The sequence below is a fragment of the Garra rufa genome, chromosome 1 (assembly GCF_049309525.1).
Source record: "Garra rufa chromosome 1, GarRuf1.0, whole genome shotgun sequence".
Taxonomy (NCBI): domain Eukaryota; kingdom Metazoa; phylum Chordata; class Actinopteri; order Cypriniformes; family Cyprinidae; genus Garra; species Garra rufa.
Genome location: NC_133361.1, coordinates 13,005,647 through 13,021,802, shown reverse-complemented (window position 1 = coordinate 13,021,802; position 16,156 = coordinate 13,005,647). Strand labels below are relative to the sequence as shown.

Below are 16,156 nucleotides of genomic sequence, written 5' to 3'. Positions count from 1 at the left end.
GTTGTCTTTACATGAACGCTAACAGAGGTTATGCAGAAGCCAAACGTCTTTTAAAGCATCATTTTGGAGATGAATTCAAGCTGGCTAGTGCATACATGGAGAAAGCTCTGAAATGGGGTAACATTCGCTCTGATGATGGAAAAGCGTTGCATAGTTATGCAGTCTATCTTAGAGGATGTTGCAATGCAGTACAAGACCTGGTAGACCTTGCAGAGTTGAATTTGCCATTTAATCTAAAATTGATTGTTTCTAGACTTCCGTACAAGCTAAGAGAAAAGTGGAGAGCTACCGCCTGTGATATTCTGGAACGCACTCAAAGAAGGCCAATCTTTTCTGACTTGGTAGCTTTCATTGAGAAACAAGCTACGATTTTTCTTGATCCAGTCTTTGGAGAAATTCAAGATCCAAAAGCAAATTCTTACATTAAGAAAACATCCACTGAACCTCCTATGCAAAAATCTTCTTGTAGGAAAAGTTTTGTCACTACAGTTTCTTCTGTTGAAACATCAAAGCAGAATTGTCAACCAAATCATCAATACGATGCTAATGTCGCTTTTAATGTTCCCTGCCTGTTTTGTCATTCTGATCATTCAATGAATTCTTGTGTCAAAATGGTGGACGAGCCGCACAAGGATAAAATTGATTTCTTAAGAACGAATGGTCTTTGTTTTGCTTGTCTTAAAAAAGGCCATCTAACAAAAGCTTGTAAAAAGCGTTTGACTTGTCGAATCTGTTCCAAAAAGCATCCAACAGTGCTGCATATCAAAAATGCTTCATCTTATGGAGGCTCACCTAATTCATTGATTGATGTGCACAAGAAAGATTATGATGATGCTAAGAAAGCTAACTCCAGCAGACCTGTTACTATGGCTGTTGTAGCTACTGAGCATACAGGGGCCGGTTCAGTTGAATGCAAACTTGCGATTGTTCCAGTGAAAATAAAAGCCACCAAAGGTAGTAGAGTTCTTCAAACGTATGCTTTCTTAGATCCTGGAAGTTCGGCCACATTCTGTACAGAGAGTTTGATGAGACGGTTGAACATGGCTGGCAAACGAATTGAGATCCTGCTTAAAACAATGGGACAGGAAAAGCCTGTCAAAACTTTTCATCTGAGTGGTTTGGAAGTAAGTGGGCTGGACAGTGACTACTTCATAGAATTGCCTGAAGTCTTTACACAAAGTTCCATTCCGGTTAGCCAGGAGAATATACCAAGGGAAGAGGACATAAAGAAATGGCCGTATCTGAAAGATGTTCGACTGTGTTCCATAGAAGCAGATGTTGATCTGTTGATTGGGGTCAATATCCCAAAAGCGATGGAACCCTTGAGGATTATTAACAGCCAAAAGGATGGTCCCTATGCGGTCCAGACATGTTTAGGATGGCTTGTTAATGGTCCACTGAGTGGTAACTCATCCACAGATGTACAGGGACGACCATTTGTGTCTTCTAATAGAATCTCAGTGGCTAAACTGGACGATTTGCTAAAAGAACAATATAATAATGACTTCCCAGAACAAGCATATGATGAAAAACCTGAATTTTCTTATGAAGATCAGAAATTCTTAGAACTGGTGAACAACTCTGTTGTTAGACAAGATGGTCATTACCAAATATGTCTTCCGTTCCGTAAACCTAACATCACCATGCCTGACAACAAAAAGATTGCAGAACAACGAGCCCTAAGTATACTCAAGAGGTTTAAGAAGGATGAAGCATTCTTATTAGACTACAAAGATTTTATTGGCGACATCCTAAAAAAGGGTCATGCAGAAAAGGTACCAGAAGAGGAGCTTGATAGAAATGATGGCAGAGTATGGTACATCCCCCATCATGGAATCTACCACAAAAGAAAAAAGAAAATCAGAGTGGTATTTGATTGTGCTGCCTCATTTCAAGGTTTTTCACTGAATTCAGAATTGTTGCAGGGTCCAGATCTCACGAATACCCTCTTAGGTGTAATCCTCCGGTTTCGCCAAGAACCTATAGCTGTGATGGCGGATATTGAGGGTATGTTTCACCAAGTAAAGGTTCCTGAGGAGTTCCTTGACTTTTTGAGATTCTTGTGGTGGCCTGATGGGGATATTGATCAACCGTTGAAAGAGTTCAGAATGACTGTACATCTCTTTGGAGCTGTTTCCTCCCCCAGTTGTGCCAACTTTGCGTTAAGGAAGACGGCAGATGATAATGAAGGCAAAGTTGATTCAGAAGTTTTATCCACAATTCATAACAACTTTTATGTAGATGATTGCCTTAAGTCTGTCTCGGATGAAAGACAAGCCATCCTGTTGGTGCAGGAGCTCATTGCAGTATGTGCTACTGGTGGATTTAAGCTCACCAAATGGGTTAGTAATAGCCGCAATGTACTAGCTTCAATCCCTGTGGAGGAGAGATCTAAAGAAGTGAGACATCTCGACTTGCGCAGAGATGAACTTCCTGTGGATAGCGCATTGGGACTTCAGTGGGATACAGAGTCTGATACTTTTGTCTTCAAAATGTGTTTGAAACAACGACAGTTTACCAGAAGAGGCATTTTGTCAGTTACCAATTCAGTTTATGACCCACTTGGATTTCTTGCTCCAGTAATGCTGCCAGCTAAAAGGATTGGACAGGAGTTGTGCAGGATGAATTATGGTTGGGATGAAGAAATTCCTGCAGCCTTTGCACAAAAATGGGATACGTGGCTAGAGGAGCTCAAGCTACTTTCGAACTTGAGCTTTAGGAGATGCTTTATACCCAACAACTTTGGAAAAATATGTAGTGCTCAATTACACCACTTCAGTGATGCTAGCGAAATCGGTTATGGTACAGCTAGCTATTTACGTCTTGCAGATGACAGTGGTTTTGTCCATGTTGTTTTTGTGATTGGTAAAGCAAGAGTAGCCCCACTGAAAGTGATGACTATCCCTAGACTCGAATTGGCTGCCGCAGTTCTCGCTTCAAAAGTCGATAGAATGTTGAAGGAAGAACTGGAGCTAGTTTTGGATGATTCTGTGTTTTGGACGGACAGTACATCAGTCCTCAAATACATCTCGAATGACACTAGCAGATTCCAGACATATGTAGCTAATAGAGTTTCAACTATCAGAAATCTGACACAGAAGTTTCAGTGGCGTTATGTGAAGTCTGCCGCTAATCCTGCTGATGACGCCTCTCGCGGCGTAAGGTCTAGCTTGTTCAAGAATGATGGAAGATGGTTCAAAGGTCCAGAATATTTGAAAAGTCCTGTTGCAGACTGGCCTAAATTGCCTCAAGAATCACTTTGCATTTCAGACAGTGATCCAGAGGTAAAGAGATCAACCGCTGTTTTTACTATCACCACTGCTGATTCAACTCCATTCAGCAAGTTAATACAGCACTTTTCATCATGGGAAAACTTGCGAAGAGCAACCGCATGGTTGTTGAAATGTAGATCTATGCTTCTGTACTTGAGTCAAAAACGGAAAGAAGCAGCAGTCATCTTTCTACAGCATCCCAAAGCCCAAGAAGTACTTGATGATTACATGATTAAGATGAAATCCCAGCTTGGTACCCAAACTTTAGCAGTAGAAGATATTGCACTTGCAGAAGAATCTCTTGTTCGTCATGTTCAACAACAGAGCTTTCAAGATGAAATAACCTTGTTAAACAAAGGTCATGCTGTAAGAGCCAGTAGCAGAATATACAAGTTGGATCCGATCTTAGACAATGGCATCTTAAGAGTCGGTGGAAGGTTGAGCAGGATGGCGATGCCAGAAGAGTTCAAGCATCCAGCTATTCTACCCAATGAAAGTCGTTTGTGTACTCTGTTAATGGATCATATTCATAAGATGTCCGGTCATTGTGGTAGAAGCCAACTACTTGCCAAACTGCATAAAAGGTATTGGATTACCAAAGGTAATGCTGTTGCCAGAAAAGTCATCAGGGATTGTTTATTCTGCAGACGTTGGCATGGATCTGCAATTGAACAAAAGATGGCAGATTTGCCCCTAAATCGAATCACTCCTGATTTACCACCCTTCAGTCACGTTGGAATCGATTACTTTGGTCCCATTGAGGTGAAGAGGGGGAGAGCACATGTCAAAAGATATGGAGTGATATTTACCTGCTTCAATAGTAGAGCTGTTCATCTTGAAATGGCTTATTCCCTGAACACAGATTCCTGTATTTGTGCGCTCAGAAGATTTATGTGTAGAAGGGGTCAAGTTAAAGAGTTAATTTCGGATAATGGAACTAACTTTATTGGGGCAGAGCGAGAATTGAGAGAGGCACTTGCTGACATCAATCAGGACAGAATACAGAAGGTACTGCTGAGAGAGAATGTGAAGTGGACTTTTAATCCTCCCTTAGGTTCTCATCATGGAGGTGTATGGGAACGAATCATTCGAATTATCAAAAAGATCCTATACTCTGTCTTGAGACAGCAGACTCTTGACGATGAAGGCCTACAGACTGCTTTATGTGAAGTGGAAGCTATACTCAATGATCGTCCAATTACTACAGTTTCAGAGGATGCCAAAGACCCAGAACCTTTAACCCCTAATCATTTGCTTCAGTTGAAAGGAATTCCTATCTTGCCTCCCGGGATTTTTCAGAAGGATGACATCTATTCCAGAAGAAGATGGAAACAAGTACAGTACATCAGTGATCTTTTCTGGAAACGATGGATTAGAGAGTACCTCCCGTTAATGCAGAAGAGGCAGAAGTGGAACAAAGACAAACAAAACCTGAAAACTGGCGATATTGTTCTCATTATTGATGGTACTTCACTACGGAGTTCTTGGCCTTTAGTTCGAATCTTGGAGACATTCCCGGACAGCAAAGGATATGTACGGAGAGTTAAAGTGAGAACGAAGAACAGTATTCTGGAGAGACCTATTAGCAAATTATGTTTTCTAAAAAACATGTCATGAGGATCCGAAGAAACCCACCAATTAAAAGATGCTGCGGTATTTTGGATAATTTTTGAATTTTTCTTTCTTTTGTTACTTTTGTTAAAAGTTATGGCTCTGTTATTTTTTGAAGTAATTGTCACAAGCTGACAATTAGGGGCCGGAATGTTGGAGCCATTTCTTTTTCTATTTTTTCATTGAATGGACTGATTTAATAATTTGAATACAATTTAGTTTGTTTAATTTGTTAATTATAATTATTTGTGTTTATTTGATTATTTGTTTTGAATGTAACAAGTTTGTGTATTGGGGACTTTTATTATTTAATGACGACTCTGCATTTAGGGCAGGTGAGGAGTAGGTGGAGCTAGAGTAAGGGGAGCGGACACAATTTTTAGACCGTGTGGTCCGCGGGTTTGAAAGATCGGAGCTAATGTTTTAGCAACTGAATGTTAAGCACTATGTTTTGGTGAAAATAAAGCAAAGAAAAAGATTAACCATGGACTGGCGCGTCGATTAATTCGCCCCCTCTGGATAGTGGCTCATCTCTGCTGTGCCGCTACAGCAGCCTATGCGTCCACTACCGCCTAGGACTGAACTCTGCCACCAAGGCGCTGCTATCCGGGGAGGGTCCTCAAGAGAGCCTGCCGGATTTCATCGAGTGGGTGCTGGCGTCCTGCCAATCATCCTGGACTGTTGACATCGTCAAGGAGGACGTCAGCCCCACTCCAGACCCAGAACCCAGCCAACCATCACCCCGACAAGCGGAGTTACAGCCCGAGCCTACCGCAGATGGAGTGCCAGAGCCGAGAGCGACAGAGCCTGACCCATCTGAACAGGTGCGAGAGCCGGCATCAACATCCGTGACGGTGGATTGTCACGTGGAGCAAGAGAGGGCGATAGAGAGCCCTGCCCACTGCACCACCGCTGAGGGTGAGCTTGGACCTAATTCTGGGGACTTAATAGATTTTTTTTCGGATCTCATCGAAGATAACTCTGGTAACTTAATTGACTTTGATATGGAAATATCCGTCTGTCCTGTCTGCCCGGAATTCCCACCCACCCACCCTCTGTCATCTGATGCCATGTTTGTCTGGCCGCCGCTGTCCCCTGACAGCCCCTCAGCTCACCCTCAGCCCACCACCTGTGCAGTGGGCTCGCCGCGGGACTGCCAGCTTCCATCGGCGTCTCGGCTGGAGGATCCCTCAGCTCCGCCTCCAGCCTCCGAGTCCTGGACTCCGCCTCGGCCCTTCGACCCCGCGGCTCCACCACGGCTCTCGACGCCCTCCTCTACACCGTCGCCCGTCGATCCACCAGCTCCACCGGGCTCCATCGTCTTTCCGGCTCCGCCCTGGTCAGTCGTCACCCCATCGGCTCCTCAGGACTCTGCTCCTCCGGCTGTGCCTCGTCGCGCCGTCCCACTGGCTCCTTGGGACTCCTCCTTCCTGCGGGCACAGCCTCCATCCTCTGTCGCTCCGGCTCCGCCGCGGATCTCCGGGACTCCGCCTCGGGCGCCAGAGCCTGTTCCACCTTGGCCCTCCGGATCCTCGGCGTCACCCCGGATCATCGGCTCTCCGTCTTCGCCTCGGGCTCCTTCCCCATCTGCTCCGCCTCTGTCAGTCGGCCCCATGGAGTCGGAACGCCTTCTTCCACCATGGTTCCTCCCACCGTCGGCTCCACAGTGGGCCGTCATCATGGCTGCGGTCTGGGTCGGTTCCTCCTGCCTTAAGCCCCACCCATGCCCTCCCTGGCTCCTCCCTCCGTCGTCGCCCCTCTGGACTGTATTGTCTGTCACCTGGACTTTTGTTTTGGTCCCCCTCCTGGGGTGGCGTCCTCCGCCGAAGCCGCCATGGACATTTTCTGTTTTTTTCGCCCCTCTTTTCTGTTTTGTTTTTCTTTTTCTACGGCGCGAGGACGCGCCTATTCGGAGGGGGGCGTAATGTCACAGTTCTGTCTGTTTTTGTCTTTGGTTTCGCCTGTTGTCTCCCCCTGTTGATCTGTGTCATTTGGTTTAGCCCATCGTTTGTGTGATTCCCGGCACCTGTCTCTGTAATTAGTCACCCTTTAAAAGTCTGTTTGTTTCTGGAGTTCTCTGTCGGTCGTTAAATGTTGTAATTGTGTGTGGATTCTCTTGCCTGTTCCTGAGTGTTCCAGCCTGCTTATCTGAAGATTATATTAAATATTAATGTTTAGTGTTTACCTCGTCTATCGTCTCGTCAGTCCAGCACGTATCATAACAACTTGTTAATCATTAATATTTGTTCTCTATGCTGGCAGATGAATGATAACACATTTGTCTGCTGTGTTAACTCATGTTATTGTTTAACTGTTAACTGCTTTCCACTAAAGGGTAATTAACTTGGCTGAGACTTGGGCCGGTTATGGCCCATGTGTGGCCCTTGTCTGAATTCGAGACCATCTATGTAGAAATATAATATTATGAATTAACAAACTAACATTTATCTTTAGCAACACTGTGAAAGTGAAGTAATGTAACGTGTTTGTCTTCATCCACTGTTCCTCTTGTTTCCAGGCAAGTCACTTAAGTTTTTATCTCAACAACATTCAAAATGACTCACATTTTACAATATTATACACAAATATCACTATTGAACATCTCACATTGCATTCACCAGTGCTGTAATAATGCAATATACAAATACACAAATGTATCAAGTCTTGGCATCTTTCTACAGATTTAATTAATTTGACTGTGTGAAATCAGACCTGCAGACCATGTAAAAATATTAAAACATTTACAATGATTAGAGAAATGCGTAAAACATGAATATAGATTACATATTATATTCTTCTAAACTCTTTCTTGTTTATGAATGTGTAGCATTTTTAAAACAATTATAATTAGTAATTTAATATAGAATTTACTGAAAATAAACAAAAGAAACATGAACATTTACCGAACATGAACATGAACAAAGACTGTTTCAGTCACTCAGTACTCAGTTTTTAATAATGACAAAATGTTTGGATATCCAGACTTTCACTGTCAGGGTGATCATTTTGGTATCCTCAATTTCTTTCCACCACATTTTTCCGCTCATAGAAGTATTATATAGAATAATATCTTTAAGAGCTGGTTTGATAAAGGTATCATTTTTGTTTTAGGCAATTTTTATTCCTATTCTCAATTTACAGTAAGTTTTTGAGTGTAATCCAGATCCAGATGTTTTAGTAACAGAGTATCAAACTGTGAATTGCTCAGATTATCTATTGGAGGATTGGTGCTTTCTAAAGTGAAATGCAACAATTTTTGGATTAAAAGAACCCACTGTAGAAAAATCAGCTTTCATCAAACTATTTTTTAAGTGGAAATTAAATGATCCTTCTCTTTCTATTATTAAGATATGGATCAGGGTCTAATGAAATGTATGATATGTTAAACTGATAACTCTCTGTGGACAGTAAAACGTACTAATTTAAAACTATTTGAGAATTTTGCTCATCATTTAACAAGAAAACTGCTGAAAACTAACAAGAACAAACAATGAAAAATGAATCTTTGTTAATGTTAGGTAATAAAAAAACATTATTTATTTGTCAACATTAGTTCAGAGTGCATTAACTAATGTTAACAAACACAACTTGTGATTTTAATAATGCTTTAGTGAATGCTGAAACTAACATGAACTAAGTTTAATAAATGTTGTAGAAGTATTGCTCATAGTCCATGTTATCAAATGTCAACTAATGTTAACTAATGAACTTTATTGTAAAGTGTTACTGAAAATTTCTGTTGGATACTACTATTAGTGTGGGAAGGATCCAGTAAAAGAAAATGAGAAAGGAGGAATCAACAAAGGAAAACGTATTTGTACATTGGTATATTTTTGATCACCGGAGAAACAGTTTAAAGCATCCTCATGTTATTACATTATAATTATATAAGTTTTATATTTAAACAAATATGAAGGTCACTGAAAGTCCCTCAGTGAATCTCAGCTATTCCTATATTTGAGAATCAGAAATTACATTAAACCATAGACATCATTTGATACAAATGACACTAAATGATCAATGAACAACTGAACTTAACATGCAACTAATGTCAAAATCACAGTTTAAAATGAACATAATCTACAGATATTTTTAACATTTTAACTTATGGTCAAGTGTGTCTCCTCTCATGTTAATTGTTTATTTCCAGCTGCTCTGCTGTATATCAGTGTTTTATACTGAATATGGTCTACATTCTGTGTTTAGGAATCACCATGGTAACTGTGTAGTCAATCCTAGCAACAGTTTATAGCAACTGTGCAGCAACATAAAAAAGCCACATCTCAGCAGCAGAACACTGGACTGATTTACAGACTGGAGTACTTTGTCACAGCAACTGTAGTAACTGTTCATTGCAGTGATATTTATTGTTGAAAATGTTAAATCTGCCTCCACGCTGCTCAACTAGATAAATTAAAGCACAGTTCTCCTTAATGTGTCTTTTAGAGAGTTTCCTTTTTCTATATCTCTATAAGTGTAGTGAAGGATGGAGTATTTTAGTATTTTTTCACCAAACACTACTTCTGAAGAATCCACTCCTCTTGATCAGTGAACTTGTTGTTATTACTCACATTAAACATAGTGAGAAAAGCATGATGTCCAGGACTAGATAAACAAACACTTGTCATGATCTCTGTCATGAAGTTCTTATGTTTCATCTGTTTCAGTGAATCCAGAAGTATCAACTACAGACACAGCCTTGACTTTGTTTCAGTTTTCTCTCTTCTTCCTCTCGCCTGAATATCTGAGCATCTTCAAACATCTCATTGCTGTAATGTCCTCCTCCATTCTGCTCGATCATTGTGTCAATCTTCTGCAGCAGATCATTCACCTGCTCTCTGTTATTCTCATCTTCATTGTTGAATACATGATATCTGCCTCCACACTGATCAACTAAGTGTCTTAATTTAATGTTCTTCTCAATGAGATTCTCTATATTATGTCTTTTCAGCAGATCTCCATGAGTGAAGAGAATGATGGAGTATTTTAGCACCTCCTGACCAAACATCATCTCAATCTGCTGAGGAATCTGCTGCTCGTGTTCAGTGAATCTTATATTAATAGGAAACACAATGAGAAACGCATGAGGTCCAGGACTGGATAAATAAACACTTCTCAGTATCTCCATCATTAATCGTTCATGTGTCATCTGTATGTCAAATAATCCAGGAGTATCAACTACAGACACAGATCTGCCTGAAACAGTGGCGTGAGCAGCTGAACATCCACGGGTTACTGAATAAAAACTCATGTCAGATCGGAACACTTTCTGTCCCAGTATTGTGTTTCCAGCTGAACTTTTCCCAACACAACTTTTACCCAGAAGAACAATCCTCCTGGATGAGAAACTTTCCTTTATCTCTCTGTCTTTTATCAGTCTTTTATATTGTTCTTCTCTCTCTCTGAATTCCTCTTCTCTTCTTTTTCTCTCTTTCTCCTGATTCTGTCGTTCTTCCTCCATCTTCATCTTCATTCTCTCTTTTTCTTCATCATGTTTCTTAATAATTTCTTCTGTTTTACTGTTCATTTTCTCCATCAGGATCTTCATCTTGTTTTCTTCTGCTTCATGTTTAGTTTGAAGATCCTCTTTCTCTTTTTCCATTTTCTCTCTCTCTTGTTTCAGTCTCTGATTAAATTCATCCATATCTCTCTGTTCTTTCTCTCTTCCTTTTTCATCCTCTTCTTCTCTTCTCATCTTTTCCTCTAGTTTCTGTTTCTCCCATTCCTCTCGTTCTCTCTTCATCCCCTCTTTCTTCTCTTCCTCTTTCTCTTTCATTAGTGTTTTGTGTCGTTCTTCTATTTCATTAAACTCTTCTTCTCTTCTCTTTCTCTCTGTTTCATGATTCCCTATTTTGTTCATCAGTCTGTCTATCTCTGTATCATATTCAGTCTTAAGTTTTTCTCTTTCTTTCTTCACACTCTCTTTTTCTTTCCTCATATCCTCTCGTTCTTCTATCATCTCATCCCGCATCTCTCTTTGCTGTTTCTCTTGTTCCCTTATTTCTCTTTTCAGTTCTTCTTCTCTTCTTTTTCTCTCTTTGTCCTGATTCTGTCGTTCTTCCTCCATCATCATCTTTATTCTCTCTTTCTCTTCTTCATGTTTCTTTATCATTTCTTCTCTTTCTCTGTTCATTTGCTCCATCAGGATCTTCATTTTGTTTTCTTCTGCTTCATGTTTAGATTGAAGATCTTCTTTCTCTTTTTCCATTCTCACTCTCTCTTGTTTCAATCTCTGATTAAATTCATCCCAAACTCTCTCTTCTTTTTCTCTTCTCTTCCCATCCTCTTCTTCTCTTCTCATCTTTTCCTCTAGTTTCTGTTTCTCCCATTCCTCTCGTTCTCTCTTCATCCCCTCTTTCATCTCTTTCTCTTTCTCTTCTTTCTCTTTCATTAGTGTTTTGTACCGTTCTTCTCTGACAAACTCCTCTTCTCTTTTTTTCCTCTCATTTCCTATTCTGTTCATCAGTCGTTCTGTTTCTGTGTCATATTTGATCTGTAGTTTTTCTTTTTCTGTTTTTACTTTCTTTTTTTCTTGTTTCAGTTGTTCAGTTTTATGTTTAAATGTTTCTCGTTCTTTCTTCATCAGTTCTTCACTTACTCTGAGTCTCTCCATCAGGATCTTCATCTGTTGTTCTTGTTTTTCTCTTTCCATCTGTCTGAACATCTTACATGAGTAGAAACTCCCTCCGTTTGCTTTCACCATGTTGTCTATCTTCTCCAGTAGATCAGACACCTGTGTTCGGTCTCCAGTCTGATTATTATTGAACACATGATATCTGTTTCCACACGCTTCAATCAGCTTCATCAAAGGAGATGCAGGTTTTCCCAAACACTGATCAATGGTTTTGTTCTTTAGATCATCTCCTCTGGTGAAGAGCACCATGGTGTACATTAACGATTTCTCACCAAATGTCTCTTGGATGATATTCACTGTAGTTGCTTCTTCTTGAGTGAATCGTTGTCCTAAATTGAGCACAATGATGAACACATGTGGTCCAGGCAGGATCATGGAGATGCAGTTGCTGATTTCTCTCTGGATCTCCTCATTAGTAAGTTCAGTATCAAACAATCCTGGAGTGTCGATCACAGTAACACATCGGCCGTTGATTTCAGATGTTTCTCTTCGACTTTCTTTAGTCACTGATTCTTGAGATGTTTCTGCTGTAAACAAGTCTCTTCCTAAGATTGTGTTTCCAGTTGCACTTTTCCCAACTCCAGTTTTCCCCAACAGCACAATCCTCAGTTCTTCTGTGTTTTCTCTTGAAACTGAAAATTAAACAGACCAAATGATACAAAAATTTAAGAAATAGAACACTAAAGCTTGACCTCTGACTTTGTTTTGGTACAATCAGAACTTCAGAATTTTTACATTTTTGAAGTTTTGAAATGTTGCATGTCTGTTAAAAATACAAATGTATAAAATACAAATTAATAAAACTATTACAGTTTGAAATTTCCATTTTCCAAAGTTAAAGACTCAAAGTGATTTTCTGCTCATTACCTGATGATGACAGTAAATGTGTCTCATATGAATTAATTTTCTTCTTCGTCTCTTCAAATTGCATCAGTTTTTTCATCTGAGCCTCCAGAAATGTCTCTGTGGAGAAAACCTCTCCTCTGTTTTCCTCCAGTATCTGCTCAATGTTCTCCATCAATGTGGACACTTGTGTTTTGGGACCAAAGAAATGATGTCTTCCTCCAAAACTCTCAATGACAGACTGTGTTTCTTCATTGAGTTCTGCTGTCTGATGCTCTGAATTCTGGATTATAAGTATCATGATGTGTTTGTTGATTCTTGAGCTGAAGATCCTCTGGATCTCCTCCATTTCTGCTTTGTCTTCATTATTGAGTGGAGCATCAGGAATAATGAGGAGGAAAACATGAACTCCAGGATGACAGCGAGACACACAACGAAGAGTCTGACGTGTCATTTCCTCCCCTGAGAGCTGAATCAGAGCTGGAAGCTCCACCAGATTGATCTGACGACCATGAAGCTCCACGTCTGAACTTCTGTCTGTCTGCTGCAGGATCATCTCTGATATGGAGGATTTTAACATCCCATCACTCCCGCACACAACCAGATGTAGCTTCACACTCTCTGAAACTGTGAGTAGAAGAAGATTCCAATAAAAAAAAAAACTTTCATTTATTACTACCAACTATCAAACACCATCACACTCACGTCTTTCTGTGGCCTGTTTCTCCAGTGTTAAATACTGTAAACCAGCACACTCCAGGTAACATCCATCATTGACTTTCACAATGTCCTCAAACATCTGCAGAAGATCATCAGGAGAGCTGTTTCTCTGAAGCCTGATGTATCTGTTTGCACATTTCTGAATGATCTTCTGTAGGATGTCATTGGTTTCAGTGTGCTCTTGTGTGCTGATCACCATGGTGTGCTGATAAACCCGCTCAGAGAAAGAGAGCAGCACCTTCTCCACACACTCTTGATCTTCTGTTGAACTCTGCTCATGTTTGAGGAGCAGAACGATCACATGAGGTCCTGGATCAGACAGATTCACACACTCTCTCACTGTCTGTGTGATCTGATGATCTGAGATGTTTGTCTGGAGCAGCTGAGGACTGTTGATGATGATTATGTGTCTGTCCTTCAGTCTTCCTGTGACTCTCTCTACAACATCTGGAGGAGCTTCACTGTCAAAAGCTGCTCGTCCTAATATGAAGTTTCCCACTAAACTGTTTTCAGACTCACTCTTCCCCAGAAGAACAATCCTCAGATCACTCACTGAAACACATAATGTAATGTGTTACAACACCAAGAACTGTAGCATTCAACTATCACAAATAGTACACATCAGCAGGGCTAAATTTGGAGTAAAAGTGTTGATGATCAAGCAAAACTGGCTACATTTGTTGCATGTTGTACATCATTATCATCAATATTATTTTATCGACTTACTAAGGGGTGGTCTTTCTTTGCTCTTTTTTCTCCTGTGAGCAGAACCACGAACAACAGCTGTAGAAATGAGAAAAACATAAATTTAACAGTTTTTTACGTAAGATTTATTGATTCACTGAATGATTTTGCAGTGTTAGTACACATAAAATACAAAAAACAGTATTTTTAGAGATAGAGACTTAAACCAGGTAAAACGGTGTAATATTATCAGGTATAATAACAAGGTATACTGGTATATTCAGTGTTTCATCAAGTATATGAAGCACATAATTTCAGGTTATATGTTTTATCAGCTTTATTTTATTTCCGTGTCTTTAGTGTAATTAATGCCATTTAAGAAAAGGTGATTGACAATTAATAGGACACTATTATGAACACTAGACATTATATAACTTATAAAAGCAAAGAGGCTGCTGAAATTTCACAAACACTCAGAAACATGACTGGACAATGAATGTTTAAATACGCTTTTATTATTAAAAATTCAAGTAAAATGAAATGTGTAAAAAAGACTTTTTCTTTGATTAGTAAAACTAACAAATCATGTCCATTGTTTCATCTCACAAAAGGACAAATATAATATGCGACTTCATATGTTCTTTATATGATCTATTTTAAACGCTCATATCTTAAGTGTAACTGTATACAGCAAACTAACCTGCGTACGTCCACATGTTTCAGCTGAGCTTATTTTCTTTTAAAGCCTTTATTCATAAGAGATGACTGACTGTTATAACTGATGTATATATTAATTAATAGAGTAACCTCTCACCTCTGCTTTCTTTGCTGGCCATGTTGATATTCTGTTCTTCCTTTAGTCATGAGTTGATCATCTTCTTCCCTGACTCCTGACATCTGTGTGTTTATCATCCTGACACTGCATTGACATTACACTAGTTTTACTTCATTGACACACACACACACACACACACACACACACACACACACACTAAATATTTAACAGTGTAAGCAAAATGCAACAATTATAAAAGCTTTACACTTTATAACAACTGATTGATTACTACTGCACATTTTGCACTTAAAATATATACAATTTTAGTCACAATTTTAGACAGTGTTTTTGTTCCTGTGACACATGAAAGTGAAACCAACTATTTCTGCAGTTCATACAGTTACCATTACACTCCTAATATAACTAAAATCATCGTTTTGTGTCGTATATCATATTTACTTATTATGCTACTAACCACAAATAATGTCTTTAACGTAAAACTGATACCTGCATGTCGAGGTTTGTCCCTTCATGAAAGCAGGAAGAAACCTGTGTGTCTGGGGGCGGAGTTTGTGACGAAAAACGTGTTGCTTTTAAAGTTTACCCAGATTTAGGACTGAATCAAACCTGCCGAGGCAACTGTGAGAAAAATAAATAAATAAATAAATAAACATTATTTAAGATGATTAGAGAACTCCCGTGTATGACACTTTTTGGCAGCTTTTATTTATATATGTTTTCTTCTTTGTTATAAATAATAAAAAAAAATAAAAAAATAATGTGTTGTTTAGCATGATTCTTCAGTCACCGTGTTCTTCAATGCTCTTTCAGTTTAACTGCATTGGAGGTAAGTTGAAGTCGGCTTTTTCATTACACTTTGTTTAAACTTTCTCATTTAAACTAAAATAAACGCCTTGTGATTTTATTTGCGTTCTGAGATGTTTGTCTTCCACAGCCGGCTAAATTTAAACTCCTATTTAAACGTGTAGGCTAGTCATGAATTTTATCGATTTAGATTATAATGCTAGGCCTATTAAACATTTAAGATAGTATTTTAAGATATAAATGATGAGAATAAAAAGTCTTATGTCTTGCCTACCGTTCAAAACAAAACAAACATCCAAAAAATAATTTCCCACAGATGCGAATCGCTTTTGCAACTCACGGAGTCCATCTGCTGGTTAAAAATGTAAATGCAAAGTTTAACAAAACAAATGCAAACGTTGTCTTTAGTGTTATATAATCTTACAATTTAAAGCGAGGCACTGCAGGTGAATAGAGTAAAAAAAATCTAATAGTTATCCCCTTACTTACTCAGTTGATTGATTACATTGATAACTGCAAATATTCTTTGTATTACAAGTTTTCTAAAATGTTTAAGTATGCAAATCAGGCATTATTTAATGAAATATGCGCTCATTTGCATACATTTCTTGTACAAAAATCTAAACAGTGGATGAAGTCAGTTTCAAAATTCTTGTTTAATTTTTTTTTTTTACATATTAGAGTAAGATGTTTTGGGGTATCTCATTTAGTCACGCCATAATTCCGAAAAAAAAAAAAAAAAAAACTTAGAACTGCCAGGAAACACTATATTTTTTTTTACTTTTTTTTTTT

The 16,156-nt window shown here is 39.1% G+C and overlaps 1 protein-coding gene across 1 annotated transcript; it reads right to left on the bottom strand.

Annotated features, from left to right (window-relative positions):
• Positions 1-9,225: 9,225 nt before the first annotated feature.
• LOC141284563 (uncharacterized) lies at positions 9,226-14,657 on the bottom strand. The gene is made up of 5 exons (XM_073817581.1): positions 14,579-14,657; positions 13,807-13,863; positions 13,108-13,632; positions 12,957-12,970; positions 9,226-11,139 (listed from the first exon to the last, which is right to left on the bottom strand). Exons 1-5 carry the CDS (start codon positions 14,598-14,600, stop codon positions 9,565-9,567), a joined length of 2,193 nt encoding a protein of 730 aa, XP_073673682.1. The 5' UTR covers positions 14,601-14,657; the 3' UTR covers positions 9,226-9,564.
• Positions 14,658-16,156: the final 1,499 nt, after the last annotated feature.